This window comes from Felis catus, chromosome D3, assembly GCF_018350175.1.
Source record: "Felis catus isolate Fca126 chromosome D3, F.catus_Fca126_mat1.0, whole genome shotgun sequence".
NCBI classification, from domain to species: domain Eukaryota; kingdom Metazoa; phylum Chordata; class Mammalia; order Carnivora; family Felidae; genus Felis; species Felis catus.
The window spans coordinates 54,247,509-54,268,768 of NC_058379.1; the positions used below are offsets into that span (position 1 = coordinate 54,247,509).

At 40.5% G+C, this 21,260-nt stretch overlaps 1 protein-coding gene across 1 annotated transcript in view; it reads right to left on the reverse strand.

The window, feature by feature from the left end:
- Nucleotides 1-21,260, reverse strand: part of KLHL14 (kelch like family member 14) — a 105,110-nt gene that overhangs the window by 61,559 nt on the left and 22,291 nt on the right. Inside the window, exon 3 of the mRNA XM_006938836.4 lies at nt 12,410-12,531. Coding sequence (XP_006938898.1) covers nt 12,410-12,531 — 122 coding nt within the window. The remainder of the gene's footprint in view (nt 1-12,409; nt 12,532-21,260) is intronic.

Genomic DNA, 21,260 nt, shown 5'->3' on the forward strand with positions numbered 1-21,260 from the left:
ATCCAGACACAGAGGTAAGAACATGTCTGCTCAACAGTCCCCTTTCGGCAAAACCATTGCTGAAGCCAGCTAAATGTGGCCAGGCTCTTAAGGTATCTTCTAGGAAGCATGACTGTTTGTTCCATCAAAAACAATATAATTAACAAGTACAAAGGTGTGGTCAGAGAGTGATCATTTGTATATGACACACAAAACCAATTTCTAACTGGCCACAGAGTCATGAAATACACGTTTACTTCCTAACTCCAGCACAAAGTGATCTTGAGAATCTGAAAAGAAACAGTTTGCTTATTTGCACTTTGCCTTAATTACTGCTTTATTTTGATGGAGGTATTTGCATAGAATAATCACTCACCCCAATTATCTTTCCATTTTTTGTTGTAATTTTGAAAGTCATTTTAATCCTTTTTTTAATGAGTTCTCTTTAAATGATAAAAACCATTCTGGTCTATGGGAATTCTGTGGATCAAGGCAATTTTTATCTATATACATGTTTGCATATCTATATTATAGTTGTGTAGTAGTTTACATATAACAAGCAGTAGAAATAGTTAAAATTACATAAACTCAGACATAATTAAACTATTTGAGGGGAGTCAAAATTTTATTTATTATTACTATTTTAATGTTTATTTTTGAGAGAGAGAGAGACAGAATGTGAGCGAGGGAGGGCCAGAAAGGGAGGGAGCCACAGAATCCAAAGCAGGCTCCAGTTTCCCAGCTGTCAGCACAGAGCCTGAAGTGGGGCTTGAACCCACAAACCGCGAAATCATGACCTGAGCCAAAGTCAGACACTCAACTGACATAGTCACTCAGGTGCCCTGAGGGGAGTCAAAATTTTAAAAATTCCACCCCAGGGGCACCTGGGTGGCTCAGTTAGTTAAGCGTCCAACCTCAGCTCAGGTCATGATCTCGCAGTCTATGAGTTCAAGCCCCACCTTGGGCTCTACGCTGACACCTCAGAGCCTGAAGCCTGGTTCAGATTCTGTGTCTCCCTCTCTCTCTGTCCCTCTCCTGCTCGTACTCTCTCTCTCTGTCAAAAATAAATAAACATTAAAAAAAATAAAGATGATAAAAATTCTATCCCAAATGCATTGTAGTATTTGGGATTTATTTATTTATTTCTTTACTTATTTATTTATAATACCTTTCTTTCAAAAAAAATTTTTAAATGCTTATTTATTTTTGAGAGAGAGAGAGAGAGAGCACGAGTGAGCAGGGAGGAGCAGAGAGAGAGGGAGACACAAAATCCAAAGTAGGATCCAGGCTCAGAGCTGTCAGCACAGAGCCCAATGTGGGGCTCGAACTCAGGAACTGCGAGATCAACTGAGCCGAAGTTAGATGCTCAACTGACTGAGCCACCCAGGTGCCCCTTTTTCTTTTTTTAAAATTTATTTATTTATTTTGAGAGACACATAGAGAGAGCAGGGGAGGGGCAGAGAGAGAGGGAGAGAGAGAGAATCCCAAGCAGGTTCTGCACTGCCACGGTGGGAGCTTGACGTGGGGCCTGAACTCAAAACCATGAGATCACAAGCTGAGCTGAAATGAAGAGTTGGACGCTTAACTGAGCCACCCAGGTACCCCTGGAATGTATTTTTAAACATTTCCTTTAATACAGAGGTGTCTAATCCTCTGTGAATAAATATCAGTCCTGTCAGCAAAGTCACACTGATGCAGGAACAGATAGAAAGATGCGTGAAGCAGCTCTCTCTTCTAACTCATCACTGTTCACAGAAGGAACGAGGATAGTTTGCATGTGACAAGAGTGGTTCAAATATTCACTGAACATGGGTGCATGGTTTGTAATCATCAGGGATATTCAAGAAATATTTTGATAATCCTGAGAGCTTGGGAGGATTGTATTTTTCCACCCACTTTGAAGTTAGGTGTGGCCAAGTGACTTATTTTGCCAATAAAATGTGCTAAATTCAGAGCAGGAGCTTAAAGAGTCCGTACGAAATTGTCCTCTCTCTTGCCACGGCAACAGCGACAAGTTGAATCATGGAGCTATCATGAGCCTGAGAACTGGAATAAGAAGTGCAAGAGACATTCCAGCAAACCTGCCAGAGACAGGTGACTTGAAGAGAAATGAGCCAGTGAGATTTTGGGATTGTCGTTATGACTCCCTAGTCTAGCCTAACATCGGGTTTGCTATCAAGGAGGCCCACAGTGGCTGATGACAAGGAAGTTGAGACTGGAGGGTGGAAAGATGAAAATGCGTGTTATGGCATGGAAAACCACTTGGTAAAACTGCTGTTTGGTCTTATTGAGATAGCTGATTCGTTATTTAATAATCTTTCACCTCCGGGCGCCTGGTGGCTCAGTCGTTAAGTGTCAGACTTCGGCTCTGGTCATGACCTCACAGTTTGTGAGTTCAGGTCCCACTTTGGGTGAGTTTGTGCCCTGCTTTGGGTGGATACAAGCCCCAGCTGAGCCCCACTTCTCTCTCTCTTTCTCTCTCTCTGCCCCTCACTCTCTTGCACCTCCCCCCTCCCCCCCAAAAAAATCTTCCACTTCCAAGGCTGGGAAACAGAATGTTCACAATGTTCACAATTGTTTACTGTTGGTAGCACTTGGCAAGATCTACAAAAAAAGAGGTGATCTCACCAACAAAATTGGCTTATTTATTTATTTATTTATTTATTTAAAGTTTATTTATTTTGAGAGATGGAGAGAAAGAATCCCAAATAGGTTCTGTGCTGTTAGCACAGAGCCTGACGTGGGGCTCAATCTCAGGAATCATGAGATCATGACCTGAGCTGAGATCATGAGGCAGACGCTTAACTGACTGAACCACACAGGCACCCCTAAATTGGCCCATTTATGAGCAGGATTAAGGAAATGGAGTCCAGAAATTTAGGAGTGTGCAGCATTGAAAGAAGTAATTTTTTTAAAAATCTCATCTGGTAAGAGCTTTTGGTTTTGTGTATCATACACAAAATGAAGTGAATCTTGAGCAAAAAGTGTAAATTAAAACTCAGCTGACAGAGACAAAGCTAAAGATATGGTTTTCACAGTAATTTCACCACATTAGAGTACCTCAGAAGAAAGTTTGAGTGAAGGGCGAGATCCCCAGTAAATTCTTTTAACTCAGGGAAAAGAATAAAAAGGGAGCTTTCCCATTAAAGACTGATAAATACACAAATAGAGAGAGTATTAGAGTGTGTGTGTATGTGTGTGTGTGTGTGTGTGTGTGTGTGTGTGTGTGTGTGTATGTGTGCATGGATGTGTGAAAAAGAGAGGAAAAATGAAAATTGAAAAAAAAAGAAGGAAAAAGCAATCTAAGAAGTATATCGGAAAAGAACTGTGGGCATGGTCACTGGCCATGGAGTGGATGTAAACATAAGAAGATAGCTAAGTTTTCTAGGGAATTAACTGCCGAAAGAGCCACCAGCCTGGATTAAAAGAGGCTGTGAAAATTAGAGACTTAAAATAACCACCGTCACCTAAATGTCTACAGACATGAAAGATACTTAAAAACTCTTCGGCTTCCAGGAAGAGCATAGTCTCAGGTTCACTTCAGATATGTCCAAGGAAGATAATGGAAAAAGATAATGGGATCTCCCATAAGGTGGAACCAGGGGCTGTGGGGGACAAAGGACAAGGAACAGAACTAGGGAGGTCCCTAATCAAGGAACACAAACTTGGATAGGCACCCTTCAAAATGTCTGTTTGGTGGGATTGCTAAATTGTGATGCTCTTTCCAAATGAAGATGTTGATTGTGCTGATCCTGTTCCTAATCCATCACTGTGCACGATGTGGGAGGAGACTACATAATTTGATTTTTTAGTTTGTTTCCAGATCCAGATCAAGAACAAATGAACCTGATATTGAGATGATTGTCCATCACCCAGAGATCATCACTGAGCTTGATGATTTAGGGTGATCTCCCTTTGTGGGGAGGAGTGAATGTGCTTTGAGCATGGCAAGGAGGGTACATGGAATATTTAATGTCCAGTAGGACAGATTATAGTGGACACATTGCATTGTTCACCAGGTACTTGGATTCTCTTCTTCCTGAACCCTGGTAAGATTGCACTTCCCTGCCCACTTAAAATGGGGCGTGGTCTTGAGACCTAGCATAAATGCTAAATGTCACTTTTAATTGCCAATGCAAGACATTGCAGCACATTCTTCCCCCATTGCACTGATGACAGAAATACACGTTAAGATGCAGCCCCATATGCCTGGATCCTTAATGACTGATGAACCGTTGCTCTCTGCCAACCCGTGTTGGACACATAGCATGAGTGAGAAATAAATTTTTTGTTGAGATCTTGGAGTTGTTTCTTACCACAGCGTAATCTAGTCCATCTTGATTGACACACATCGTTTCCTGCTAGAAATAGAAATTTCGTTCTGAATCAAAGGTGTATCTTCTTTCTCAAACCCTTGATGAAAGACAAGATTCAACCTTTTGGCTTCCTCTGTTTGATTATATGCAAAACTAACTAAATAGACTAAAGATTTATTAAGGAACAGCTATCTTCCAGATACTGAGCCTAGAGCTTGATTTCTATGATTTGACTTAATTCTCACAGTAACTCTAAAAAGGTGGGTATAATTGTATTCACTTTGCAGATGAGAAGGATCAGTGAAAGCAGCATTCCAAGATCTCACAGTCAGCAAATGTCTGGGGGTATGTTTCAATTCAGATCTATCTGTCCTGAAAGATGTCACTCTGTGGTGTGTGTGTGTGTGTGTGTGTGTGTTTTGTTGTTTCATTTTTGATACTGCTTCAAAGACAGAGTGAAAATGTTAAGAAACCTGCATTGAATTATGGCTTGTCCAGTAATATGAAATGCAAATTTTCATACTTTGCAGTTTAGTCCAGAAACCAAGATAATATTCTTAACCTCTAGGAGTAGAATATTCATTCAATTAACCTACACTAGTTTTAGTCTCTGAATGAGGTACTACGACAAGTACGTTGGATCCATTTAGATTTTCATGGGTGAAATGGGTCAGCACAGATTAAATCTCATTCATCTGCTTGGGCTCTTGACTAATGGCACTTGTTGGTGAGACAGATTGGTGTGGTACATGAGGCAGCACTGTTTGATGGAAATACAGAGGCCAGTGTTCTCTTCCTCATCCTGCCACTAAATCATCGTGTGACTCTGGGTATGACACCTTCTCTCTTTCAGTCACTTAAAGTAAAAGCCAAATTTGTGAACCTGCCATAGAAGGGCCTCCATGGTCTGGTTTCTGCTAATGTCTTTTGCCATATGTCATATCTTTCTCCCCTTCACTCTTTGATTTCAGCCATGCATCTTCTTTCTGTGGGGTCTAAGTACTTACTATTAATTTATCATTAACTAACTTGGAACAATCTTCTTTTCACATCTTTACCTGGCTAACTCTGTCTTATCCTTCAGTTCTTAGCTCAAATGCCTCTTCTTTGGTGACATTCTCTAGGAAAGCTAAACTAGATCAGCCGTCTCTGTTACAGATCTCATACACCTTTTACACCTTTACGCTCTTCCTTCAGAACACTATCACATTTTATTATTATATATTGTTATCTGGGATTATTATTATTTTCTATAAATTAAAAAAAATAATTTTTTTTTTTTTTTGAGAGAAGGAAGAGAGAGAAAGAGAGAGCACGAATCGGGGAAGGACAGAGTGAGAGGGAGACACAGAATCCGAAGCAGGCTCCAGGCTCTGAGCTGTCAGCACAGGGCCCGACGCGGGGCTCGAACTCACGAACCGTGAGATCATGACCTGAGTCGAAGCTGGACCCTCAGCTGACTGAGCCACCCAGGCGCCCCTATCTGGGCTTATTATTAATGCTGCACAACCCCCCCCCCCCCGCCCCGCACCAAAATCTAGGATTGGTGTGATAATATTTGCTTTGACTCAGCACTGTTTTCTCTGTATTGAGAACAATGCCTGCTGCATAGAAGATCTCAATTACATTTGTTGAATGAATGAAATTAATGTGTAAAATGAGAGGGCTGGGCAAGGAGATCATCTAATCTTTTAGTATTCACATTCATTGGCTTGCCAGACTTAGTCTGCAATTTGCCTAGGAAAGACACAGAACAAATTTAAGCAGCCCATGTGACTCATACCTCCTTTCTACCAGACTCAGTAGCAAATACTACAGCTTGTGTGCGAAGAAAGCATCAAAATTATTTGTACACATGCTGTTCTCTGGAGAAAAAGCAATTGCTATATTCAAGGGAGGTATAAACCAGAAATAAAGTCAACTAGTTTTTCCAGGCACGCAACTTCCTTGAAATACAGTATTTTGGAGTGACCATCACACATATTTAAAAAAAAAAAATCTATGAAAAATCCACTAATGCACTGGGGCATGAATACACAGTAGCAAATAATTCAAGATATATAGCAATGTGCAGCCAAGTATCTCAAATTAGAATTGAGCTCATTGAAGGTAAAATTAGATGCTAACATATTTAAAAAGTCCAAACACAATTCTCTCTCCTTCTTCTTGTCCAGAGTCATGGAAACAACCACTCCATGACCTGAAATAAGTTCCAAGCTAAGAGACGACTGCCATGCTATTATATAAAGTCTTTAGATCACTACGTTTTCACTAACACTGAAAACTAAAATTAGAAGAGTATTTCTCCTCAGCTCTTGCTTCTTAAACCTATCTTAACAATTCCTTGAAATAGTCCCATATAATATGGTTCGTGGTTAACCCTCCAGCCCCACCATATACTTTCCTAGCCTCAGACTCTCCAAAAGATGCATAAGTTCATTTCAGTTTCTAGAAGGCACCAACTCTCTCTTGCCTTTTGGCATTCCTGGTCCTAGACCCTCCTACTAAAATACCTCCTCATCCACTTCTTTGCCTTAATAATTCCTACCCATTTTTTTCAACTTCACAGAAAGTCATTTTTAGGAAATCTTCCCTAACCTCTCTCTCCTCTTTATTTATTTTATTATTTTTTTAAACACTTATTTATTTTTTTTTAACGTTTATTTTATTTTTGAGACAGAGAGAAACAGAGCATGAATGGGGGAAGGTCAGAGAGAGGGAGACACAGCATCTGAAACAGGCTCCAGGCTCTGAGCTGTCAGCACAGAGCCTGATGCGGGGCTCGAACTCACGGACCATGAGATCATGACCTGAGCCGAAGTTGGCCGCTTAACCGACTGAGCCACCCAGGCGCCCCAACACTTATTTATTTTTAAGAGACAGAGAGAGACAGAGTGTGAGTGGGGGAGGGACAGAGAGAGAGGGAGACACAGAATCCGAAGCAGGCTCCAGGCCCTGAGCTGTCAGCACAGAGTCCGACATGGGGCTCAAACCCACCGACCGTGAGATCATAGCCTGAGTTGAAGTCAGATGTTCAACTGACTGAGCCACCCAGGCAGGAGCCCCATCCTCTCCTCTTTAGACTAAGAGCCCCTTCTGTGTTCTTCTCTAGCACCCTGAGGGTTCCTTCTCTATCCCTTAGCACACTCTATTATAATTGCCTCCTTAGGTTCTCGAGAGATTATCTTATCTACATTCTATCCTCCCACCCAGCACAGAGTGGGTATTTAATAATTGCTTGTTACATGAAGAAACAAAGTCTGTAAACAAGTCTAAATTCTTCCCAGACAGCTTCAGAGTCCTTCTGGAAGCACCTAATTGTTTTCTGAGGTTCTTCTGCAATGAGAAATGCACTATCTATAGAGTCTACCTACCTGTCTAGAAATGAAATGAAATGAAATAAAATTAAATACTTTGTGGGGTTTGGGTCTAAAGATAATGTAAATAAAGGAAACCCACAGGTATAAAACCCTCAATTTAACTTACTTTTTATTTCTTGCTAAATAAATAATCATAAGAAATGAATATTAGCTTTTGACTAACTTGACTTTCCCTCCAACACATCCTCGAAGAACAGAAATAAACTGAGGTCAAGAAACAGAAGGGCTAAGGAAAGAAGTCCAGATGAAAGTATCAACACACAGGTTTACGATTTTCTGAATAACCAGCAATTATTGGATATTGGATATGATCAAGCCTGTGTTTATCTTTTGGGACTGAAGTTCAATGTCTTTTATAAAATTTGTTTTCTTGGTACTATTCCTTCAACCTTTATGGAAAGTATAGTTAGCCTCTGATCTTTGTGACGTTCCTAAAATTAATCGCTGACACCCTGCCCAGGGCCGCCCCTGCGTGGATGGAATCAAGTTCAGTGTCCTCCAGGGATCAGAGGAGACAACCCAGGAAACCTGGGCACAGGGGTTTCTTTTATTTCCTGTGACTAAAAAACACAAGGCCCCAAAGCCTTGCATTACCAGGTAGAGTCCAGAGCTGCAAATCAACCAAAAGGGAGGGGGCAGAATACGCATTTCTTCCTACCTCTGACAAAGGGAACCCAGTGGCCGAAAGAACGAAGAAACCTTGCTAACTTAATTCTTCTAATTTTCATTCTAACGTTATGAAAGGGGAGTCGTCTTTGACACATGGAAGGACAGATCTGTGTTTTGAACTCCTTTCCTTCCCGTTGCTTACAGAAGGCACCTAATAAGTAGACTCTCTCATCCGAAATGTAGGAAAAAGGAAGCCAGTCCCCAGGAAACAGCTTTCCCCACCAGTGAAGGACTTGGCCAATGAAGAAGACAAATAAAATAGACGGCTCCTTAGTGCTGTCTCTCAGGGTGGGGGTGGGGGGATGCAAACCACTTCTACGTGTGGGCTTCATCAAAACTTTGATCTGTAAGCAATGTGCTATCAAAAGTACAGAGTAACCACAGGAATTATTTTGTGTGATCTCTGCACCAAGGATTTGGGGCCTGCAAAGTACAGGAGGCATGTTTTTTTTTGCACTGGCCATTTTAGTATTCATGTCTCCTGTACTGCTTTCTAATAAGTTAAGAATGAAACGGGAGACTGCGTGCAGGAGTGAGAAATGCAGGAAGAGCAGAACTGTAAAATAAAAATGAACGAAAGTGCATCTCAACCTCCCGTCCGTTATTAACAATCAAGAGGACAACAATGCCAATTTTACTGTTACTGCTTAACATTTTGCGCTGACAAAGGGACTTTATAGTCATTTTTGCCTGTTATTTCTTGATACTTTTTTAAGAGAGACCACGGAGGCCTGTCACCATTCTCAACGTTAATTATATAATGCTATATTAAATGATTTTTCCGAAGGGGAGGATAAAAACGCAATCTGTGCCAGCATGTTCCCCAAAAACAGTCTTTTCAGCGAGAATAATTGTTCCCTTTGCTGTTCAGGTAGACCAGACCGCTGACTGGCTGATGGTTGGATTTTGTTTTCTTTATGTTCTGTAGATCCACTCTCTCACTTTTACTCACCCCTCCTCCATTCAACTTATTATTTGTGCACCCCTTCAACTGTGATTCTAAAACGTAACGTAACAGGGTGAGAAAAGAGAGAGAGGATGACTGCCTTTCCTCTTAATTCTTCTTTGTTATATAATTCATGTAAGCCATGGCTCCCACAGCGGTGGTCATGCTCCTGTCCGTGGAATGGCATCTTTCTCAAAGGAGAGTATTTGGGAGACAGGCTGAGAGATGCGTGCTCGAGCCAAGTGGGCGAAGGAGTCTTAAGATTCAGAGGCTTTGGCTAACCTCGAGTTTGCTAGTTAAGCTTGTTAGTTTGTTTGTATGGAGACAGTCATTTAATAAATAAGCAGACCCCAAACCAGGCGCCGTCTCCTAGCCTTAATTGTCGTCCTGGTCCCCCTGCCAGAAACTTCAGCAGTTCATCTGGGTCAAAAGAACGTCAGTGGGCAGCTTTGAAATCCATAATGCTTCATTGGATTTGGGGAGAATGTGGATTTTTGGTTTTTTTTATTCCACTGAGAAACATTTCTTCCTTTATTGTTAGATGGCCCAAATAGTGTGGAAATCTTTCAGTGACCTGACTTATTTATTAGTCAAATAAGATGCCTAGATTAAAAAATACAGACCAACAGCAGAAATCATCCAGGTAAGCTGTCTATATCTCTCCAACCAACCTGAAAAATATGCCCTCACTTGGGGCCACGTGGTCACAGCCCAACAGGTAATAAACTCTATTTTTTAAAGTACAGGTTCCAGTGAAATGAAGAGTGTAAGTGGAGTAGACATTATTTCAGAGCTAGGAGTGTGCCTGACTGTAGAAAAAAGGTTCAAGGTCTTGGAGTATGCTCCCATTATAAGAAGTCTATACATTAATGTCTTTATTTCCTTCCACGTCAAACCTGGTGAATGGAGTCAACAGATAGATACCCATTTATCTTTACTTCTTAGTCTGTGGATTGCCACATCCAACATATGAAAACCATGGAAGACAGGCTCCTGACTCGGGGGCAGCGGGTCCAAGTGTTGTATCTGTGGCAGTGCAATTTGTCTCTCCTCTGCATGGAGAGCCTGAGTTGACCGATACCTCTAGGGTACAAAACTATACACAATCCTTGTGCTAATATTGGTACTGATGTTACAATACTAGTCATGATACCTGCAATTTGTGGAGCTCACACAATGTCAGATGACTTATAAACACTTTATTTTAAAAATACTCAAATGGTGCTGACAAGAATGAAGAAGCCATGAATTGGGATATTTACATGCCTCACTCAAGATCATAGACATGGGTTTGAATCAGGTCTGACAGATTCAAGTTCATGCCTTCTTACCAGTTCCTTCTAAGTAAAGAGCTAAATCAGGCAACGTGAAAGATTTGAGTAGGGTGACCTTATGTTTCAGTGTATACCTATTGTCCCATCAGTAGGTCCCCATTTCATGCTCTAAAGTGCCCCAGTTTGGAGAATAAATTGGATGACCACCCTGTCTCCGAACAAGGTTTAAAACGAACATAAGACTTTTCTTAGGTATTACTCATGATGCTTTAGTGAATCTTTTTGCCTTTAATGAAGGGCTTCAAACCAATAACAAATTGGACCTTGCCTGGTGTGTCTGGGAAAACAGACAGATTTGTGAACGAATATCACTTACTGCTTGAGCGTGATATCCTTTTGCCTCTGTCTATCTCCGTCTGTCATCGCTCTTCAAGAATCTTTGTCTTTCCTTCTTCTCTCCTCCCCCTAATATCCGTGTCTTATGCTGCCTAGGCTCTCTCTATTGATCAAGTGTCAGATAATTGATTCTTTGGCTTTACTTTAAAAATACCGGTTGGTCACTCGTTGTTAACAGTACTTTTGTCAAAAAGAGAATAAAAAACATTTGAAGACATCTCTAACTTCTTTTTCTTTTTTCCTTCTCCTTAAGCTTGCGGCTATTATCCCCCCACTTCTTTACTATAACCGTGGTGTATAGGTGTCCAGGGAGCTTCCGCGTTGTGCTCGCGGATAACGCTACTGGTAGTTTCGCTGGGGTAAGCCAGCTCCGAAATGTATTATTTCAAGCACCACCTCACATGTCTGTGCTCCTCTTCTGCTCTTATGGGCAAACTGTTGTCCTGTTTCTATTCTTTTAAAGGGCTTTAGTAAGAGGAAAGGAACTGATTAAAAAAAAAAAAAAACAAGCTGATAAAATATATAACTGCTTCAAAGACACAATGCTGTAAGAAAATGTAACTTTTTCTTTTGTCGGTTTTAAATGTATGGCTTTGATTTATGGATCAAAATTACTCATTTATTATTTTATCTATACAGCTCTGGGCAATTTTGACAGTTAAAATTTAGTTTTATTGACCAGTGCAGCCACTGTGCCCACGAGGGGCCTGGTGCACACAGCCTGCTGCACTCAAGAAATGATGATTTTTGATTCCATGACTGAGTCAGATTGGGAATCATAACCAATATAACAATAAGTTCCAAATCTCGGTGCCCAAGGCAAGAGGTTTGCTGTAAAACACAATCACCCTGGAAGGAGGGGAGGAAGAGAATCTTGGGCCGAAGTCTGCAAGCACAGTTTAATGCAGCTGGGACAGGCCCTGGGTATCTGTCCACCCAAACTGGAGCAACAGAAGGGAGTGCTTCTCTAAGACCCAGTCCCACAGACTAAAGATTAACGAGCAGAAATGCTTAAAAGGCAAAATGCATGTTAGTTACATAGAAATGAACTAAACAACCATCAAGATATGAGAAAATTTAGTGCTATTCACCAACCTTTCACTTTTCAAGAAACCAAAAAAATAACAATAATAATAAAGAAAAGAAAAGAAAAAAGAACAGAAGAATTTCTTTTGGAACATCTCAGTTACTACCCCCTCTCTGTCACAGAAACACAAACTCGTGCAGTGGTTAGGCCAGTTTAATTTAGGCCTATTCCACGACCAAATTGGCCACCTCTGCAATGTTAATTTAGTCTTTTACTCTAAATCCCCTGGGATACATAAACAGACCTCCAAAGGGTAACAAATCAATAAAATGTCTAATTTGATTAACCACGTTTTCGCATCCATCAGGACATCTCTGCGCGGAAATAAATAGGTGGGCAAATGAATAAAGAAGGGCACTCACTTGTGAGTATTTTCCACGTCTTCTTGTCATCATCATAGTACTGGACCAAATTGCTGGGGAGCCGGTCCGGCCCGGGAGGCAAGCCTCCAACCAGTAACAGCATTTTCTTGTTAGAGCGAATTCTTCACCCAAAACAAAAGAGGAGATGGAGAACCACATTATTGTAGAGCCTCTTTAGTGGCAACGAAATCATAACCATCAAAAGAATGTTCCTTGCTTGCAGATTTCTATTTCATTTTTTCCTGTTTCTTTTCCCATTCATGTCTCAACAATTTTTTTTTTGAACCAAGCAGAAAAATGATCAGAAGAGCAGCATATCCCCATACTCATGGAATAATAAGCTCCCTTTATGCAATTTGTTAGAGGTTCATTCTAGAACGACCTTTTTCTTATATTATCCCTTTAAATCATCACTCTTTACAGCTGAGTACACATGAAATGCTCTGGAGTTGTACTAAGGTTAAGCATTAAAGTTGCATGTCAAAAATCGTATTAGTCAAAATCATTATTATAAGCCATTCTCCACTCAAAGAACCTTGAAAAAATTAAGGTTATGCAGAGAGTTTGTGAGCCAACTCTTTAATCACCCAGGGAACTTCCAATACCAGTTTGGTACAATTAGTAGCACGGGGCTAACTGGGGTGGGTTAACCGGTATCGAGGAGACTTTTTGTTTGTTTAATTTAGCTGAGACTTCTGCCTTCATCTCCTTCCCAGCGCCCCCTCCCTCCCCAGCCTCCCCCCGCCCCCCACCCCATCCCTGGGCACCACTGGCGACACAGCAGCACCAATTGGTAAAAATGAGACTGTGAGGTTGTTTTGAGCCTCCCCAGAGTGGAGCCCTGCCAATGCTTGCCACTGATCCAGCGGCATGAACCTGCTCGACTGTGCAAAGTCACTCTAATTCCCTCCCTCTGTTTTTCTACCTTCTCCCCCAGGGGGCAACCACTGAAAGGAGTGACTACCCACCCATCAAGAGCTGGCAATTCGCTGCTATTAACCGTGACTGTGATTCCCAGTCTGCCTGGCAGTTCCTGAGAACAGGCCTGCAACGTCTCATATGCAGTAAAAGCTATAAGATGCACCCTGGCCGGCACACTCGACCTGATGGATGTGCGATCCTCAGGAAGGGTAATGGATTGAGCACACTTGCGATTGGAGCAGGGAGGGGAGGCCCAGACCCCCACAAGGGGCCTGCTGATTTAACGGTCGCTTTACATATAATTGAACTTTTCATTTACCTGAAAGGCTGAAGGTGGTGGTGGCAAAAAGGGAACAACCATGACTGAAGGAAAACGTCAATAAATACGAAAGGGTTCCCCTTAAATATGATCACAACCCGCGGTGGTGGCTCTGAATCTATTATTACATATTCAGCCTGTCGTTCTGATTCAAGGACGCTTGGCAAAGTACGCCCTTGTGGAGAAGCACTGTTTGTTGGTTAAGAACCTAACATTCGGAGAGTTAACTTAATACAGTTAATGACATTTCCATGTGAAGGAAGGGAACAAGAGAATTCCTTTAATGAAACTCTGGTGCCATTGAATGCATTGTATATGCCTCAGTAGAAAAAAATACCTTCTGGAGAAACTCCTATCGGGGAATCGTGGATAGTAAGTATAGCCATACTTACAGAAGAATGCATACTGTGATAGCAGCTTGCAATATTAATTTTGTCACAAACAAAGAAAACCCCTCACTTCTTTGCATTCACAGTACTTTGGAACTGTACCCGTATGCCTTATAGACCTGTAGTTGTGAAACAAAAACAGAATATGATAGCAAAGAGCTCCATACTTTGAGGATTTCAGTGATCAGGGTGGTTGGTAAGAGGGGTTATGGGAACTCAGTGCAGTAAGTACCTTTCTTTTATTTTGAAATGAGAGCATACATGACTGATGTGCTATATAATCTCTTAAATGCATGGTTACAGAACTATTATAAGAGGATTTTATCATTGTAGTTTTTGGGTCCAAATAATCAGCCAGCCTGTGAGTATAAGAGGAATCAAGATGAGAGCAGATACTCTTTTTTAGGTTGCTGTCAGTTACCACGTGTCGACATTGCTGTTCAACTGGAAGGCACCATTCTGTGGTTTTCACGATGTGACACGCCTACCTGCTGCCAGACCTCTGGTGGTGGCAGATAGACCACTATCTATGGTTAGACGTAAGAGGAAAGGACTCAGTGAGGTGGTAGTGTGACCAAAGCAATATAATTAAATTTCCGTTATGATATTTAAATAAAGGTACTCCTTTTAAAATGTGTTTCACGAATGACACATGGAGATAAATGAATGGCTTACATTCATTTGTAAGGTTGTTTCATTAATTGATAAAGCCCGCCTCCCTGGACCAATCCACATTGGTGATTTTCAACAGCGATTTAGATGGACCATCTCTGCAGATGAGGAAGGGATCTAGAGTCTTTGTTCTCTCTGCCTAAAGAGACGCTTGCTGCCATCTGTCCCCTGAGAACTGGCCTGAGACCACCGATCCTAAGCCACTGAATAGCTGGCAAATGACAACAACCCTCACCCCCGCCAACGATGACACGATTCAAAGCTAGCACAGCAGCAGCGACGGCCTCCACAGAAACTAAGACAAATCTCTAAACTAGCCAGCCTCCTCAGGGAATGTGACGAGGAATTCCTAGGAAGGAAAGGAAATCCCACCTACCCTCAGCGGCTGCGTGTTTCCTGTGAAGGCGAAGTGTTTGAAGTTCATCATGCGCGGCCTTCTTAGTGAGTGAAGACACATTTTAAATCCCGTATCACTACATTCATATCATCATCTATTTCATTTATTATGGCATTGCGCTTGGAGCATCTTGTTTCTAAAGCTTGTCGTCACTCACTTCTCCAAACCAGTATCGATATTATTTAAGTCTAAACAAAGTTTAAAACTCTACCTGGTGAGGGTGAATCACACAGAAGCCAAAAATAGGATAAAGTGTGTGAGAAGTAACAGAGTGCAGAAGAAAGAACACATAGACTAACAAAACACGTGGGAGTGGTTCCTCACCATTTTCTCCATTGACTGTCAAAACAGCCTTACGTCCCAGATAGAGCTCCATTTTACAGGGAGGTGAGAAAGTTCCCATAGTCAAAGCATACGCTGTGTTGAGACCTAGGCCTTCATATGCTACCACGCCTGTGATCTTTTTACAATTCAAATTTGTTTTTTTTAATTTTTATTTTACCATAACTTCTGACTAAGACCCAGATGGCCTGGATTCTAGGGCTAATTTTGCCATTCGACAGAGTAACTTTGTATAAATTACTTGGCTTTTTGGAGCCTCTGATTTCTCATAATAGATGAATAGTATCTGACTTGCCTCTTGAAGGGATTGCCATGAGGATTATCCAAAATGAAGTGAAAAGTTCTACGTAAACTCTAAGGTAAGTGATTATTGATCTGTAGATATTGGCAACACAACGTGGGCTTCATTTCAACATACCAAGCCCGATTAAATAGTTAAAAAAGAAAAATAATATTTTTCTCTGAGATTCTTGTTGAGTTCATGTATATAAATACAAGCTAATGAAGAGGACTTCACTACCCAGCTGTTGTCTTATGTGTTCTTAGAAAATTATCACTTTAATTACATTGGATATCTTTTGAGCCTTGTTATAAGAAAATATACATTTGGACAGTACATAAAACTGAACCTTTCTGGATCCAAATAAAGGACCCTAATAGAGATCACTCTACATTTCTTATTTCATAAGAATAAAACAAATGAGACAAACCATCACATATTTTACTTTGATTTAAATGCAATGTCAACTATTCAATTACTCCTAGAAAGTAATACACGTGAATAATTCCTGTGGAAAAGCTTCCATTCTTTTTACAATGTGCAATTATAATAGTGACAATGACAATAATGACAGATAATAATGCATTTGTATCGGATATTGAAACCTCTGATTATCATGCTATTTATTTGATGTGTGTGAACTTCAATTTGAAAACACCATGATAAAAAAGATACCTTGTGAACCAGAAAAGTAAAATTAGGAGAATCTGAATTAACTTGCTGAAGGGGGTTTCAATTACTCTTTTCTAAATAATTCCAACAGAGCCTTACAGGTTTCATTTTAGATTAGCAAAATCTACAAATGTAGCCCTTTTGCAGTGATTAGAGTTCCTTCATATGGCTACCTGTATACCTGTTAGAAGCCCTTTATATAGGGAACCAATTTAGCCAAAATTAATATGTTCTCTTCAAATTTAACATTTTTAAAATACATGTACTCCTTTTTACTCTTCAACTTGACACCACCTAGATCAAACTAATGTGTTTAAAAGACATGGAATTAGAGACAAAGAGCTTAGTATGTCGTGATTAATAATATTATTTCGATTCCTTTGATTTGGGCTCCTAGATTCTTGCATAGAAAAATATAAGGTTAAAAAGGCGATGGAATTTGAAAGTCCCCTTTGTTCCATCTCAGTAATTGCCCAACATTTACCATGTGTCATATTTGTGTGTGTGTGTGTGTGTGTATACGCATGTGCTCACGCGCATATGTAGTTTGGTTACGGGGATGAATGATTGAAGGATGACCTAAAACCTCCTGGTGTAAACAAATTTTTCATCATACTGGTGCTATAAGTACAGTAAAGTCTCATTTATTTATATTTCAGTGATTTGGAACTTTAATTATTGGGAAACAGGCCAGATAAAGTTTACCTTTCCATGATACATGAAAAAAGTTTTCATTAACTAAATTGCAAGAAGAATTTTAACCTGTTTAACAACTCAGGAGGTCTGCTGGCATTTTAGAGCTACCTATGTCCATTTAGACCAAATTCATTTTACAGACTACAAATCTTTCTCATTTATGTGGTAAAGAAAATATTCTATAATCTTCTAAGACTCATTAAATGAGGGAGTTAGAAGACAACTTTGAAGTAATCTAGTTCAGTGATCCCCAAGCCTGGTGAGTCACCAGAATCATCTGAGGGGATCACAAGATTTAGATTCTTGATATGGATTCTCCAGGCTCCACTCCCAGAGATGATGATTCAATTGGGATGAGGCCTTAAAAATCAGTGTTTCACAGTCTTCCAATTGATTCTAACTAACGTAGAGCCAGATTTGAGGTCACTGATTTGGTCCTGCTCTCTACCTAAAGTAGAAATCTTTTCAGTAGGTTTTTTTTTTTTTTGTAGGTAATTATTCTTATCAATTATGAGATTTATTTTATATTTAAAAAAAATTTAATGTTTATTTTTGAAAGACAGAAAGAGAGCGAGAGAGAGAGAGAGAGAGAGAGAGAGAGAGACAGCGAGTGGGGGAGGGGCAGAGAGAGAGGGAGACACAGGATCTGAAGCAGGCTTTGGGATTTGAACCCTCAGTACAGAGCTGGATGCGGGGCTCGAACTCATTAACCTGTGAGATCATGACCTGAGCTGAAGGCAGATGCTCAGCCGACTGAGCCACCCAGGAGCCTCTCAATTACGCAATTTATAACAAAATGGACCTTAGTTTTTCAAAACTGCTTTATTGTGGAAAGATGTCGGACAGTTGTGTTAAATATCTCTTCTTCTCCTTGTGCTGAGCTGAAAATCTACCCAAGTCTTTTAGAGAAAAAAGAGCAAGCACTTGTGTCTGTTCGGGCAGGCTTCAAATATCGCAAGATAGTTGCCATAGGTCTTTTCTTTTCTGTGTTAAAAATCCTCCTTTCTTTCTGAGAAAGTTTCCATTTTCCCTAGCATCACACTCACCTCCTTAAAATATCTCTGCACCATCATTGTCCCCTTTTAAATATGTGATCAGAATTGTATACAGTATAACAAATGTGGTATGTGATATGATGCATACATATGCATATATATAAAAATACATGCTATAAGGTTTTCTAAAATTACAGTAGTCTTTTAGCAGCCACAGTGCAGTGGTGGATTCCTGTTAAGCTTCCAGAGGACTACAAATATAAAATTTTTTTTAAAACCAAGAGTTTTCAAGTCAGGTTTTTCCTATCCTATATTTCTTCTAGTTAAATATTTTAAACATCAACACGTGATTATTTTTAAATGTTTTTGTATCTTCTACTGATTTAGGTATTTTGTTTCAATTCACTTATTCTTTTTTTTTTTTTAATTTTTTTTTTCAACGTTTATTTATTTTTTTGGGGACAGAGAGAGACAGAGCATGAACGGGGGAGGGGCAGAGAGAGAGGGAGACACAGAATCGGAAACAGGCTCCAGGCTCTGAGCCATCAGCCCAGAGCCCGACGCGGGGCTCAAACTCACGGACCGCGAGATCGTGACCTGGCTGAAGTCGGACGCCCAACCGACTGCGCCACCCAGGCACCCCTCACTTATTCTTTTTAATTAAAAAATGTTTATTTATTTTTGAGAGAGAGAGAGAGAGAGAGAGAGACAGACAGACAGACAGAACACGAGTGGGGGAAGGGAGAGAGAGAGGGAGACACCAAACTTGAAGTGGAGTCCAAACCTGGAGCTGTCAGCACAGGACCCCACGTGGGGCTCGAACTCACTAACTATGAAACCATGACCTGAGCTGAAGTCAGATGTTTAACCAACTGAGCCACCCACACACCCTTGTTTCAATTCACTTATTATTTAGCAGTTATTGAGTTTGTACTATGTTCCAGGTACCATTCTAAACACTAGAGCTAATGATGGGAATAAGAGAGAGGTATAAATTCCTTGTTCCTCATGGCACTTACTTCCATCCTAGAGGGAACATCTATTGAAAATATCATGGTTCTTGAAGTAGAGAGCCTGGTTGTTAAGGGCATAAGCCTTACAACTTGGGCGAGACCCCAGGTTTCAGTTCTTTCAAGATGAGTGACCTTGGGCTCTTTTCCCCTTTTAACCTTATTTATAAAAGAGTGGTAACAACAGACGTAAGGCATGGTTTTTTTTTTTTCAGGAATAAATTAAACAATATATGCACAACATTTATAAAGTGCTAGATAAATTCTATCATTGCCACCCTCCTCTTCTTCCTCATCACCATCATCATCAGTATTAGCTATTTCTTTGTGTAACTTGCAGATTTGACAAGGTAGTGTGGCCTCTGTCCCCATCCAAGTTTTATTACCTAAAAATAATAGTGTTGTATTTCTTTTGTTCAGGTGTTTTAATTATTGTAACTTGTTCACAATACTAACTCATTGGGGTTTTACTCTGGAGTTCCTCATATATAGCCTTTAGGAGTATATAGCTTTTTTTTTTTTTTTTTGAAACATAACATAGAGATTTGACGGAAAAACTAGGCAGTTATGAAGTAGCAAAGTAAACTAGGATAGATAATCATCTTCCCATCCTCTTAAGGCCAACTTAGTTTTAATGTAAGAGTCAGTCACACATGAATTTAAATTCTCTTTCTACCACTTCATAGGTTCATACCCTTGGGTATATTCAATCTCTTTACACCTCAGTTGCTTCATCTGTAAAGTGGGGGTGCTGTGAGGGTTAAGTGTAATGGGAAAATAAATGGTTGTGAATAAAATCACCTTCTAGAGCCAGTCCCTTTAACAAATGAAAAGTACTTTGTGCCGCTGATGCCTTGAAAAATAAGTGTCTCTGCATAGTGAAGGAAGAGAAGAACTGATACCTCCAACATAATCCAGTAGGGAGAGGCTGGAGAAGATTGGAAGAAGTTACGACTCATTCCCATTACTTTCCAATTTCAATGGACTTTACTAAACCTATGATGGCTTGGTATTTTCTACTAGCAGGGAGAAAGGACAATTTCACATCTGGTGGTACAGCAGGGATGTATAGGGGTGGTCTGGAAGGCAGGAAAGCCAGAATGAGGCAAGCCCCCAGGGATTCACAGAAGTGACGATGGTTTTGGGTTTCCACCGGCCATGAGATGGGTGGGGTTTCCAACAATTTTACCAGATCTGGGAAGCCACCAGCTGACATTTGGCTCACATGTGGAAAATATTTATGTCGTTCCCATGGTAATCAATTGATTAATGATAACAATTATTATTATGCATGATTATTAACTTTACAAATCACTCATGTGAAAATCAATCATTGGCATTTGACTTTTTCTTATATTGCTTAGAAGCCTTTCAGAAACCATAGGTTGTGCTGTTTATAAATAGCCAGAATCTTTACTGCATAAGCAAGTTTCACAAAAATATAAAACCACTGGGCTTCCTACAGTGGTGTGGATCCAGATCTCATTAACAAATTCAACCTGCTCACCCTTTGGTCTGCCATCTCTCTGTTAAAGATGTCACCAAACCCTATCAAAGTCACCAATTAAAAAAATTTTTTTTGATGTTTATTTATTTTTGAGGGAGAGAGAGAGAGAGAGAGAGAGAGAATGAATCTGAAGCAGGCTCCAGGCTCTGAGCTGTCAGCACAGAGCCCCTGGCAGGGCTTGAACCCATGAACTGTGAGATCATGACCTGAGCCAAGGGCGATGCTTAACCAACTGAGCCACCCAGGCACACCTCAAGTTACCAAGTTTTATGATAATCGTGACCCTTCTGCCATTTTCTTGCTATAGTCGATTTTTTGCCAATTCCTATAGATTCTAGAGTCGTAAAGTTTCTTCGGCCTGTCTCTTCATCCCAGTCAGACCACTATTAGCCTGATTCAGCTGGGTTGGCTCTCTCCCGAGCTGATGTAGCAGTGGTGTCTCTCCTTTCTGCACTCCCATTGAATCTCCCCTCAAATTTGAATAAATTTGTCAAATTAATTTCAGCAAAGCCTGATGTTAACTATCAACTACTTCAGTCTTCTTTTGAAAAACTATCAAACAATTCCCCATTACCTATCATCTACAGGGGGCACATTTCCCCCACATTGTAACTTCCCTATTCTCTCTCACAGGTAAATGCCTTCCCCGAG